Source organism: Globicephala melas, chromosome 5 (assembly GCF_963455315.2).
Source record: "Globicephala melas chromosome 5, mGloMel1.2, whole genome shotgun sequence".
Classification (NCBI taxonomy): domain Eukaryota; kingdom Metazoa; phylum Chordata; class Mammalia; order Artiodactyla; family Delphinidae; genus Globicephala; species Globicephala melas.
This window is the reverse complement of record NC_083318.1, coordinates 22,287,885-22,302,018: the sequence shown is the minus strand read 5'-3', so window position 1 is coordinate 22,302,018 and position 14,134 is coordinate 22,287,885. Positions and strand designations below refer to the sequence as shown.

The 14,134-nt window shown below is 38.7% G+C and overlaps 1 protein-coding gene across 2 annotated transcripts in view; it reads right to left on the bottom strand.

The window, feature by feature from the left end:
- Window positions 1–14,134, bottom strand: part of SEC24D (SEC24 homolog D, COPII coat complex component) — a 108,717-nt gene that overhangs the window by 24,903 nt on the left and 69,680 nt on the right. For both annotated transcript variants that reach the window (XM_030863968.3, XM_030863970.3), the window contains exons 11-13: window positions 6,047–6,171; window positions 1,294–1,485; window positions 248–341 (exon numbers count right to left, since the gene is read on the bottom strand). In XM_030863968.3, the coding sequence (XP_030719828.1) occupies window positions 248–341; window positions 1,294–1,485; window positions 6,047–6,171 (411 nt within the window). The remainder of the gene's footprint in view (window positions 1–247; window positions 342–1,293; window positions 1,486–6,046; window positions 6,172–14,134) is intronic.

The window sequence follows — 14,134 nt, the reverse complement described above, 5'->3', positions numbered from 1 at the left end:
CTAAACTGGAAACCCCGACAAAATCAGTTGTTCAGATGCTAACAGTGCTGGAATGTAAACGCTGGGAGCAAGCTGTGGTTTGGGCCGTTTCCTCCTGAGATTTGTAGGGAAGTTTGAACAGCCTCCAGCAACCTGCGTGTTTTAATGAAGGCTGTATCATCTTTCATGGATGAAAATTCCTCTGTGTGTGTGTGTGTGTGTGTTTTTAGAATTTATTTACTAGCAACTAAAAGGGCCTTCTTCTCACCTTTAGTGCTTCCATGCCAGCCCGGATGACAGGAGCAAAGACGGTCTCATTTTCATTAGAGTCTGCAAACATCTCTGGAATCTGGTCCAATAAACTGCAAGAAATGAATGAGCAAAAGGTTTTAAATATTTAGCATATGTGTAATAAACATCAGGAAATAAATCACGAACACTTCAGGCCTAAGTACATATGGTGTTTTTTTTACACTGAACACCTGTGGGGGACTTTCAGAGGTTATTCCTCAAGGAATGATATCCTGGCATGGTTTGGCACCAAAATTTATGATGTGGTTGGAACATTTACAAAGTCACACTCTTGATAGATTTTTTTCCTACTTACTACATTTCTGATCTCTTAGACTATAGATTATGGAACAGTGGCTATATCATCACCAAGTACTCTCATGCGCACTCAGGAAATAACTCCCTTGCATTGCCTTCCAGCAAAGAGACGGGACTGGTAGGGCTGAGTATGTGTACTAAAAAAATTCCTCCTTTTAGATACCAGTCTGCAATGAAAAGAGACAGAACTAACACAAATAATAGAGCTTTATAATCCATGTGTTAAAACCCCCTTGCTAATGACAAAACAAAACATGTGTGATTGAATCAAAACATTAAAAAAGAGAAAGACAAATTATCATATGATATCACTTGCATGTGGAATCTAAAAAACGGTACAAATGAACCTATTTACAAAACAAAAATAGTCACAGATGTAGAAAACAAACGTATGGTTACCAAGGGGAGAAAGAGGTGGGGAGGGGTAACTCGGAGATTGGGATGGACATATACACACTACTATGTATAAAACAGATAGCTAATAAGGACCTACTGCATAGCCCAGGGACCTCTACTCAGTGCTCTGTAATGACCTACATGGGAACAGAATCTAAAAAAGAGTGGATACAGGGATATGTATAACTGATTCCCTCTGCTGTACGGCAGAAACTAATACACCATTGTAAACCAACTCTACTCCAATAAAGATTTTTTAAAAAACAGACAACTGATTAGGATCTAAATTATAAAGCACTAGATACTTACTTGTGAATCACAGATTGGGATTCTTGATAGCTGACAAGGAAGCCATCCAACAGAGGAACAAAGACCTCGCTGACGTCGGTCACCACCATCATCTGGGGCCGTGCCAAAGTGCTCTTTACGTTAAAGAAATGGAGGACTTTGTTGTACGTGATGAAACCGACTCGAAGTGAGGAAGTCTCTTCCTGATCCTCCCTGTGAGAGAGGAAAAAAGGGTTTGACGTTCTTCCATGAAGTCCTGAGAGAGTGGCTTCTATGAGAAATTCAGTAAGAACACATTCTATAAAATATACAGAAGACAGGTGTAAAGGTTTGGTCTTAATTATCGTTTACAGGATATAGATAATACTGAGTCACAGTGGTAGGGGATGGGAGATACTACAAAACTAACTTAAGTTGATTTGAAAAAAATTCTCAAAAATCTAGGTAAAAAACCAAATAGATATTATGGAAACATGTGCTGATATTTTCTACTATATTTATTCTAACCATAGCAATTACAAGGTGCTTTTTTTTCCCCCACAAACAAGCTAGGATTATTACAGTCTTTAGAAACAAAGCTCTCAGAAGTCACCAGAAGGTCAGAGTAACAAATGGCATATCTGAAGCAAGAGAAAGGCATATTCAGATTACAAACAGGACAGCTATTTTTATCAAGGACTTGCTCCTCCTGTGTGATTTTTTTTTACGCATTCTCAAGACTCTCAACAGAAAATGGGCTAGATTTTAAAAGCTGTATACCATATAAACATATAGTGTAAATACTAAAATAAATCATATATACGAATTGACAATGTAATTCTTATTAGGTAACGATTTGTGATGTTCATGGCTAGAGAATAAAAGCAATAAAATCTCCAAAACTGTAACAAAACGTAAAAAAAAATTTTTTTTTTGAGTAAAATTTTTTTTGAGGAATTCCAGGACAAGGCCTTAATCTTCCGGAAAGGAGTACAAAGGCATGAATATTGCTGTTAAAGTCTATACTGAGTATATTCAGAGTTGAGTGGTCTAGACTCGTTTTTATTCTGTCTCTCCTCCCCCTCCCTCCTTCCACACCCCCTCCTAAAAAAACATACCTCGACACCACTGATATTCTTACTCATTTTCAGCAGTGGATATAACATAGTGCTCAGCGGCTACATGAAAGCCATTTTCTTTGACCCTTAGACATCGGTAAAACTTATTTTGCTTCGGGGACAACTTTTGTGAAAAAGAACCTAGTTTGCTCAGTTTCTACATTTTGCACATAGCCAAAAGAGTTACTTGAGTACAAGAGAAAGGACAATGGAAGTGTCTGAAGTTCCCACCGAAGACTTCCCAATTTCCTTGATGTTTCAGCAGAGTACAGGCTGACAAACTATTCACTTTAAACTCTGTTCCATTTCTACTCTACTTACTTTGCTAACTGAGGACATTTGCTCTTCACTGTGGCCTTGATAAATGGCCGGGCAGTTTAAATAGATCCTCATAATCCCAAAAGCACTTGGTAGATGTTTACATTTTGGACTCTTGCAAAATTTTTAGAAATGGGAATCCTTATCCTTTGTAGCTACACATACACAGACTTCACACACACACACACACACACACACACACACACCCCTCCACCATCTAAACTGTATGACTTTATGCAACCAACGACTATACTATATTGTATCCGTGTTCCCCTTCCCCCTCCCTATTTATTAGAATTTTACTCTTCAAGGCCAAGCACAAATCCTCCGTCTGTGAAGTCTCCCCCGATGCTACCAACCAGAAGTTATTTCCTCTTCCTAAATTTCTACAACTCATTCACATTTGGCTCTTGGTAGAAAGTGCCTTTTAGTTAACATTTCAGGAATCCCTGACAATAAACCAATAAAGGGCAGGGCTCAAGGCTTACACTCTCTGCTCCTGGAGGGTCAAGCACAACGTGGAGAAGAATAGAGGTCTCGTTGAGAATGACTGTCATGATGTGGGACACTGTCTGAGAGGGCAAGTTAGAACCCAAACTGATAAACTGATTTGTCTGTATCCCTTCTCAGCTCCCATGGAGTGATGTCGCCTTGGTAGTTTAAAATCAGCCCAGCTGGAAGTATTTATACCACAGGAATGAGCAAACACTACAAATCAAGGCTTTATTTATTTGAGAGCCAGTTTTCCAGCACACCACTGGTTAAGCTCCTACTTCCCAGTAAACCTTTTACTACATAGGGTGAAAAATGTCCAGCAAGTCATGAAGGGGATTTATTCCTTTTAATAGTTAATTTGGAGTCAACCAAGGCAAAAGACACAAAAGAAAAATTAAAGAGAAGAATCTGGATTGCTATTCCCCATTGGATTTGGACATTTTTAGTGATGGGAAAAGAGTATCCTGGGATTCATAGGGTTCACTTAAAATCTAATTAACATTTTTTATAAACATCTAATCAGGACATCTCACATTATTACAAAAGAGTAGTAGTGTTTCCATTGGAACAACTCTTTTTAAATTTGAGAAACAAAGAACTATCCTAAAATGTTCTTTTTCAACAGTATAGCTGCCTTGTTACATCATATCCATGAGAAAACAAAACCTCAGTCTCTCCTTCATTTGATTCTACACAAATTTTGTAAAGTTATATGAGGGATATCTTAATAAAGAACATGTTTTGTTCCATTTTTCAATGATCCCTTCCCTCAACAGTTGCCCCTATTAATGGAATGAATCTGACAGAGCAACACTGAAGATATTAGTAACTGGAAGAACCAGAATATTCCAAAATCAAGCATTTTGAACATCTTAGCTACAGCAGCATTAAAAACAAACAACCAGAAAAAAGTCTGAGAGTTTGATCTGAGTAACGAGTGAAGCACTTCAAATCTTTTCTTTCCTGTTCCAGAGAAGTCAGACAGAAAAGTCTGGCAACCTGGCAATATCAAAGATGCAAATTCAAAGTTAAAGAGTAGGAATGGGCTTTCCCTTTTCAAAAGATTAGCTGAGAGATGAACATACCTTAGATATTAATCAAGACTTATATACTATGCTTTAAAAACACTGCTTTAGTTCACAGAAGTAAATCAAATTGATGGCAATCTTACCATCGAAAATATAAAGTTATACATACACGCAGCCCAAAATAAATTTCAGAGGAGAAAAGAGAAAACAGATTTATTTTAAAAGATAAAGAAAGAGAAGGTATTTTGGCTTGAATAAAAACTTTCAAGAGAGTTACTTGAAAAGTGGAGGGGAATAGCCAGCAGTATTCTCCCCCCCGCTCGGCATCTCTTGCCAAAGCCACACTTCTGCTCCAATGGGATATAAAGGTCATGATGACACCTAACAGTGTGATTTCATAACTTGCATCAATAGGTTACAAGCTTCATATCACCAGTGTGTTGAAAAGAAACAAGGGGTTGGTGAAGTGACTATGAAAATAGGTTATGAGAAACTAATTTGAACCAGTCTGAAGAGAGGGAGAGAGAGCGCGAGAGAGAGAGAGAGAGAGAGAGAGAGGAGAGAGACAGAGAGAGACAGAGACAGAGAGAGACAGAGAGAGACAGACCACTTCCAGAAATTAGAGTAGTTTGCTTTCATATAACTCAAGTTTAAAGTTCAGATGTAGTGTTAAAGCAGCCCTGGGGGAGGTCTGTGATCAAATATGCCATTTTAGGCAGAAAGTCCATACTTGTCAAGTGTCCCTGAGAATGAGGTCACAGAAACTATAGCCACAATAGTCGGCAGGCATCAGAGGCCTTTCTTTTGCCCCATCTTCAACTTGCTCCCAGCTCATTCTTCATTGTAGAATTCAGTTTGAAATCACCTCAATGTTTTTTAAACATCCCCACTGCTTTTCCAAACCATCCTTGAGAATATTATGACTTCAGCTTCATGGATACAAACAAAACTACTCCTGGGAGGTCCAGAGTTCGCTCAACTGAGCCTCACAGGCAACCCAAGCACCCACCACATGTGGAACAAATACAGAGGAGTGGGCACCCGAGGACCTGGGGAGACCTAGGGGCTGCGGACAACTCGCCCCTCAAAGCATCCCCGTTCAGAACAGAGGTTGCTTATGTTCAGAACATAGGGAGGGGTGGAAGATGCTAAGACTGGTGCAGACACTAGGTTTCAGACAGACAATCTTTTCTAACCTCTTTTATTTTCTTAAGCATGTCATCTTCTCATAAAGGAAAGCTTTCTCCCTGCTCACAAGTCTCCTTACTAGAAGCTAGTTCCCAGCCTAAACAACTAGTTTATACACGATAAAACATAGTCATGTTTTCTAATATACCTTTCCACCTTTCCTTTTATGCGCTGCCCCCTGCAACAGCAGCACAAATGATGTACCCTGTGCCCTTAAGTTACAGGACATAGAGGCAGGAAAGCTGCAGAGGGGTTAGACAGGGTACTATAAGGGCAAAAAGGAATTTGGCCACGCCCAGCAACCTACCCGTTTCTGCTGGAAAATCAATGTTTTTGAAAAGTGAATAACAGACTTCCAAGGCCTTTTCCACCACACTGCTGGGATTCTCCTTATAATCTAGAATGGATTTTTTGAATGTTGTTTACCGTGGCATTATTTCTTATCAGTTGTGTTTCTTTTGCTTTGTACAAAAGATCACTCTGATTTTTTAAGGTCTGATGCTGTTTATAATTGTTTATAAATTATAAACGATTATCCGATGTCCCCATTAGCAAAAGAGACCACGGGCCATTCAGCACTTGTTTTCTGGCCAATATACTAATTCAGCAATACTGTATAAGTCACAGAAAGAATGGCAGTTCCCTTACTTTGGAAGTTTTTCCAGCACAGTCTTCAGTTCTTCACATATGAGCTTCACAAGTCCATTCTTAATGTTACTATAAGAAACATCAATCATGAAGATAAAGGCTGGTGGGTTGGGAGGCTTATTCTTCTACAAGAAAGCAAACAAGTCACACACATATAATTATAATGTACAAACATTTCATAATCAAATTAAAACCCCCAGAAACTCTTTAAGGTCATCAGACATCTCATTTAATATAACATGTGTGGAATTAAGTCATTTTCTGGAACAGTCTCTGATGCTATAAAAAAGATAAAAGCTGTTTATTTTCCAGGCTATGACCTGGGTCCCACTATTGAATTAGACAGGATTATGACAGCTAGCAGAGAAAGGCTCAGAAGACCTTATTACCACAATTCCCCAAAGGTGAGTACAGTCTTGTGGCGACCTCGCTTAGAACATTCTGCCTTAGGGGAAGAAACATGTCTGGAACCCTGGCAAACTGTGGCCCAAAATAGTACAAAACTATAATTAGTGTTTGTTTTTGAAACTGAAGTAAAGCTTCGTTAACTTGATATCACCATTTTCAACTCTCTTCCTTTATAAGCTCTTCAAAGATATGAAATTAAATACTAAAATATAATTGTATACTTAAAAAATTGTGCTGTATTATTAAATATGTACCTGTTCCTTACATATTTATGGTAAAAAAAAATTGAATACTGGGCCTTTTCTCTGTTTAAAACAATCACTATAACATAAAGCAGCTGCTACATAAATGTTTTGTAGCTTTTGGTCCCTTTACTGGCTGGTGTTCAAACAGCTCTTAGGAAGCAATTCTTCAGTTGGATCTTACAAAATATTTAGAAAATAGAACCACAGGCAAACAACTTTAGTGACTCACACTAGAGGGTAAAGAATTAAGGCTAATCTTTGTGATAAATGAAAAAAATGCTCTAGATTAAATTTTAATTGTTACAATTATAAAATTAGATGACACTATCTCCAAATTAAGTTACTAATTCATCCTATGTCCACTATAGGGCTAGATGTAACGTTCCTCTAATAAAAGTCTTTCATTTGAAAAAAGGAAAAAAATTGTAGGACTTGAAAATTATCAACCTGAAAACTCCATTGCTTTGCCACATCCAAAATCAGACCAACAAAGAAATGTAGGAACTCTGTTGCTGTCTACATGAGCAATGATTTTTTAAAATTTATTTATTCATTTTTGGCTGTGTTGGGTCTTTGTTGCTGCGCGTGGCCTTTCTCTAGTTGCGGCCAGTGCAGGCTACTCTTCGTTGTGGTGCGTGGGCTTCTCATTGTGGTGGCTTCTCTTGTTGCAGAGCACGGGCCCTAGGTGCGCGGGTTCAGTATTTGTGGCTCGCGGGCTCTAGAGCGCAGGCTCAGTAGTTGTGGCGCAGGGGCTTAGTTGCTCCATGGCATGTGGGATCTTCTCGGACCAGGGCTTGAACCTGTGTCCCCTGCACTGGCAGGCGGATTCTTAACCACTGCACCACCAGGGAAGTCCCATGAGCAATGATTTTTATTGCAAACCATTCCTGATTCCCACCTAATCTAATTCATAACAGAAACTTATGCTGATTTACATAGAATGAAAATAACAATTGTTTCCACTAATTAAACCAAAACCTGTGACCAATCCAAATGTGGCTTACCATTCTCACATTCTCTCCCAAGTTCAGCATCACCAGTTCCCCACTGAATATTTCTGATATCTCCAACCTACACGTTTCTACAGAATGCTTCACCGTAACTTGTTTTCTACGTATGCAAAACTAATACATCACTCCTCTATAAATAACGTTCTCTTCCAATATCTCTATCCATAACATCACTACACGTCAACCCAAAGGCTTGAAAACATGAAATTAGATTTGACTATTCCTTTTCTTTCCATCACCAAGCCCCATTGATTTATTCTTTCAAAATGCTTCTTCCACATGTTTTACCCCATCCCCACTCTTAACCACCCGGAAGTCTATCCTCCTGCACCTAGACAACTGTACTGGCTTCATCCCTGGCTGCCTTAATCGATCACTCTACCCATTCAATCCAGCTGGCTTTGTCCGGTCAACCTCAGCGTGTATGAACTCTATAACCTGGTTTACCGCGACATCTTGAAGCTCACAGATCTCCTGGCTGCAAACTACAGTGATCTGAAATAAAACCCGGCTCTCATCCTCAATCTCTCTTATCTCTGCAATTTTCGGCCGGGCAGACCCCTTTCCCTTTTTCAGCGGCCCAGGCACCGTGGTGTCATTTCCTCTCCCACTTTTCTGACTGCTGCTTCTGTTTTTCATTTTGTTATCTTTCTCCAAAGGATACTCTCTTCTCTTTCCTTACCACATGCTCCATCACAGGATCTCATTTGCTCATTTTTAACCAGCACCTCTCTGTAGGCGACCCCTCAGATTCTCTCCATGTGGTCTGTCTTCTGAGCTCCCGACCAGCATTCCAATCAACCACAGCACACCTCCACAGCAAGGTCCCGCCAGCACCTTACACTCAAAATCTTAGAAGTGAAGACAACATTTCTCCCACTATGCTGGCCCTCTCTACAAGGAACTTACAGAAAATATGATCCTCCAGAATGCTCTGGGCTTGACGCCTCATCTCCTCTGTGGAATTGTTCATCCCCCTTGCTATCCACACCTAGTTAATTGTGAAGCCCTCAGCGGCTCCTTCTTGCTCCAGTACCCAAATTCAGACCCTCATTTTCATCCTTTTTAAAAACTATTTTCAACTGTGGTAAAATACACAGAATATAATTCACCATCTTAACCATTTTTAAGTGTGCAGTTCAGTGGTTTCAAGTACATTTACGTTGTTGCACAACTGTAACCACCATCCATTTCTAGAACTCTTTCTATCCTGCGGAAACGGAAACTTTGTACCCTTTAAACAATCATTTACCATTTCCCCCCCTCTCCAGCCCTGGGAACCATCTATCTACATTTCTACTTTCTGTCTCTATGAATTGGACTACTCTAGGTACTTCATAAAAGTAAAATCATACAGTATTTGTCGTTTATGTGATTGGCTTATTTCTCTTAGCATCACGTCCTGAACATTCATCCGTGTTGTGGCATATGTCAGAATTTCCTTCCTTTTTAAGGCTTGATAATATTGCATGGTATGTATAGTCCACATTTGGTTTATCCATTCATCCATCGATGGATATTTGGGTTGCTTCTACCTTTTGGCTATTGTGACTAATGCTATTATGAACATGGGTGTGAAAATATCTCTTTGAGACTCTCTTTTCAATTATTTTGAGTATATGCCCAGAAGGAGAATTGCTGGATCATTTGGAAATTCAGTTTTTAATTTTTTGAGGAATTGTTATATTACCCTCATTTTCTCTTGTTTCGACTACTACCTTAACTTTTTTTTTTAACATCTTTATTGGAGTATAATTGCTTTACAATGGTGTGTTAGTTTCTGCTTTATAACAAAGTGAATCAGTTATACATATACATATGTTCCCATATCTCTTCCCACTTGCGTCTCGCTCCCTCCCACCCTCCCTATTCCCACCCCTCTAGATGGTCACAAAGCACCAAGCTGATCTCCCTGTGCTATGCGGCTGCTTCCCATTAGCTATCTATTTTACATTTGGTAGTGTATATATGTCCATGCCACTCTCTCACTTTGTCCCAGCTTACCCTTCCCCCCTCCCCATATCCTCAAGTCCATGCTCTAGTAGGTCTGTGTCTTTATTCCCGTCTTACCCCTAGGTTCTTCATGACATTTTAATTTTTTTCTTAGATTCTATATATATGTGTTAGCATATGGTATTTGTCTTTCTCTTTCTGACTTACTTCACTCTGTATGACAGACTCTAGGTCCATCCACCTCACTACAAATAACTCAATTTCATTTCTTTTTATGGCTGAGTAATATTCCATTGTAGGTATGTGCCACATCTTCTTTATCCATTCATCCGATGATGGACACTTAGGTTATTTCCATCTCCTGGCTATTGTACATAGAGCTGCAATGAACATTTTGGTACATGACTCTTTTTGAATTTTGGTTTTCTTAGGGTATATGCCCAGTAGTGGGATTACTGGGTCGTATGGTAGTTCTATTTTTAGTTTTTTAAGGAACCTCCATACTGTTCTCCATAGTGGCTGTACCAATTTACATTCCCACCAGCAGTGCAAGAGTTTTCCCTTTTCTCCACATCCTCTCCAGCATTTATTGTTTCTAGATTTTTTGATGATGCCCATTCTGACCAGTGTGAGATGATATCTCATTGTAGTTTTGATTTGCATTTCCCTAATGATTAATGATGTTGAGCATCCTTTCATGTGTTTGTTGGCAATCTGTATATCTTCTTTGGAGAAATGTCTATTTAGGTCTTCTGCCCATTTTTGGATTGGGTTTTTGTTTTTTTGTTATTGAGCTGCATGAGCTGCTTGTAAATTTTGGAGATTAATAACTTCTAATACCTACCTCCCTACCTCCAATCTCCCTCCTCTCATTATACAGACTGCTATCAGAATAAACTATCCAAGGCACAAGATAGATCCCAAGGCTACTGCCTCTGAGGACAGGAAGTTTACTGAGTCCCCAGAGCCAAGCACAGAGCATGGCTCAAGAGAGCGCTCAATACTGTTAGATGAGTGAATGAATGTGTAGATGGATGGATGGATGAATAGAAACAACTCCCACTTTGCCTTTAATTGTCCTCAAGGCCTACTGAATTAGTACAATCCTTCAATGGCCTGGCATTTGAGACTCCCCATAATACTCATTTAGCAAACACGTATAAAAGCCTAAGAGATCAAAGCTCTGATGCCAAGCCTAGTGGAAAATAAAAGGATAGTCTGTGTCTCAAAACAATTTCCCAGCTTTACTTCCTATTATGCCCCAATACACATTCCTCCAACTAATTTAAGTGTTTGCCATTTTCAAAACATTTTCTATCCAGAGGTCCCAATCTAGTGGGCGTGGGCCAAGAAAAGTATTTCCTTGGCTGGAAAAGTATTTCATTTGGCATAGTGTTTTAAAAAATATTTGAATTTGAATGTGCTTTGGGGGAAGGGGGAATATACGCTCCAACTATCCTAGTCTCTATACTAGGTCCCCATCACTCATCTACAAAGCCCCCCATAGCCCCTGAAGAAATTGGAGTAAGTTGCAAATACCTCTGAGAAACTGCCTCTGCTTACCATTTAGTTTCTACTTCTCTGCTCGTGGTTTAACCAACTCAAATGTCACTTACTCTTAGAACCCTTCCCTGATTCACCAAATCATAAATTATTGCTCATCTGTTTTCTTATGGCACTCTGACTATTCTATTCTTACAGCATTTATCATATTATTTATATCATAATTATATACTTTAATTATCAGGTCTATGCACGCTAAGGACTTTGAGATCAGGTTCATATTCTTGCTAATCTTATTATCACTCACAAACACAGCCAAAGTGCCTTGGACATGCTAGGTGTATAATAAATGTCAAAGTGAACTAAAATTAAGTGGAGAAACTACATTTGTATTTAGGAAAAAAAAAAGCAGGCTGGCTTGGAATGAGATTTTACCTTTCAGGTACACTTTATATGTAGATAGATATATTCTGTAAACTTCTAAGTGAAAAACTGTCAGTTATTAGACAGAGCCGGGTCTTTTTTTCCAGGGGAACGCCATGGTGATTTTGTAAATACATGCCTACATATCCATAGTGATAGACAATTAGGGGTTCTGTGGTCATTTTCTATATGTATGGCCTGAGGTTGGTACTTAACCTCTCTAAGCCTCAGCTTCCCCACATCATGGTGATACTCACCACACGAGGTCACTGTGAGAACTAAATGATAGAATACATAGAAAGCACTTAGCACAGAGCATCACACATAGTGAATGTTCAATGAATGTTAATTCTGTTATCTAAAATTGGCATTAAGATTATCTAAAATGAACAGGAAAAATGTTATTTTGTAATTCTCCTTTAAGTTTGTATGGTATTAAAAAATACACATACCAATTATATAAGCTCTTATTCATCACCCAAATCCCTAAGGCAATTCATGATTATTCTTCCTTTACATTTTAAGGTATAATTAAATTTGAAGATATTAAGAGTTCTTTTATTATGAACCTTATTTGGAATAATAAAAGGAAGATTAACCTCACAAAAAACTCTTCAAAATGTACAGTTTTTATTTGGTTCCTTGCCTGCTCTGTGAGCTTTCCCATCAATTAGACATCTGGAACATTTCCAGATAAAAGAGTTTGAAGATACTGAGACTTTTGTTCCCAGAAATAGATTTGACTCCCTGCCTAAGTTTCTGCTAAGAAAAGCATAAAATCAAGATAATATAGCCTTTTTGGCAGAGAACTGGAAAGTCAGAGCATAGTTAGATTTACACTACGGTTGCAAAGATGAGTGAATAAATTTTCCATCACTAGATACAATGGCTTTATTACATTTAATTAGAACTTCAAATGTTTATGTTCTGCCTGATCATTCTCCTTCAGTCAACAACAGTAAAGGACAAATAAACTGTCCAAAAGTAACTGGTATTTTAGGACATTTTTTTGTTGTTTTGTTTTTTTCTGCGCCTGAAATAAATCATTTGTACCAAAAATGTTCTTATGTTTCCCAAAATATGTTCAAATGTTACAGTTAAAGCTAATAAAGTGTTAATTCTTCTTTAATAACTAGTTGAAAAACTCATACAAAATACTAAAATAAATGCAAAACGTATGTTAATTGGAAAACATTTTAAAATCCACTCAGTTGAAAAAACTTCTAGTTAGGAATAATGTTCTTTGTAATTTATATTCAACACAACATGGACTGGTCCCCTAGCAAATATCTAGGAAAGAAATCTGTGGTCAGAGGCTATTTTCTGAGGACTGGGCACTAGGAGGCATTCATTTGTGGAAAAGGAAGTAAGTCAGAATGATTCTGTTTCTTCAAGTCTACACAGGTACTTCAGATACAAGCTGAAATCTGAACCAATACTCACGAAGATATTTTCAAATCACTGAAGAATTTGAAAGATATTCAAGATATCCATAATGATGTCACTATCACTATGACGCTGGAGAAGGGAAACAGCCAGCCCTGGGAATAGCGACCCACCTGCAAATTCATTCACTCATTCACTCGCTCATTCATTCATTCATCCACATGCATTGATCAACTGCCTACGCTGTGGCAGGCACTATGATAGATGCTGTAAAGACAGCTAGGACAAGATTCTTGTCCCCAGGGATATCAGAATCTAGGAAGAGGGAAAATATAGGAAGATTTAAATTCTATGGAGATAACTGCTAAAACAGACATATGGACCAAATTATATGGGGAAAAAAATCCCTTAGTAAATAGTAAATAACAACCACGATGAAGTCAGAGAAAGGTGTGTGCACATTCACACACACTCACATAAAACAAAATTTCAGCCAGGGATTAGAGAATAAGTAGGAGTTTGCTAGGTGGGGTATGTATAGATGTAACAGGAGGATGGAAAGGTAGTTGGGTCAAAAGAGCATCTTAGATAAAAGCATGGAGTTGTACAGGGGAGTGATGTGTTCAGAGTACATGAGCCAGAATTTTCTACAACTGAGGACGTAGCTAAGGTGGTAGCTAACGGTCTTATAAAGAAACTTAAATTTTTGAATTTAATTTTTTAGATTAAGGTAGTGGGGGGAGTCTCATGGTTACATTTTAAAGCGAGGAAACCAGAGGCCAGGATCCCAGGCTGCTGAAACAGTCTCAGGGAGACTCTGAGAGCCTAAATCACTGCGATGACAGCTGGAGTGGAGAAGGAGCTACAGAAACACGTCAATAGTCTTACTGACCGTATCAGCTGAGCTTCTCCCTTGGAAGGGAAATTTTTCTGAGATGATTGACAAAACAAATAAGGCAGAGGCACTATATGAAACTGCTGCATTAAGAACCTAGTGGAGGGCCTTCCCTGGCAATCCGGTGGTTAAGACTTCACCTTCCGATGCAGGGGGTGTGGGTTCAATCCCTGGTCGGGGAGTTACAATACCACGTGCCTCGCATCCAAAAAAACCAAAAAACATAAAACAGAAGCAATACTGTAACAAATTCAATAAAGACTTT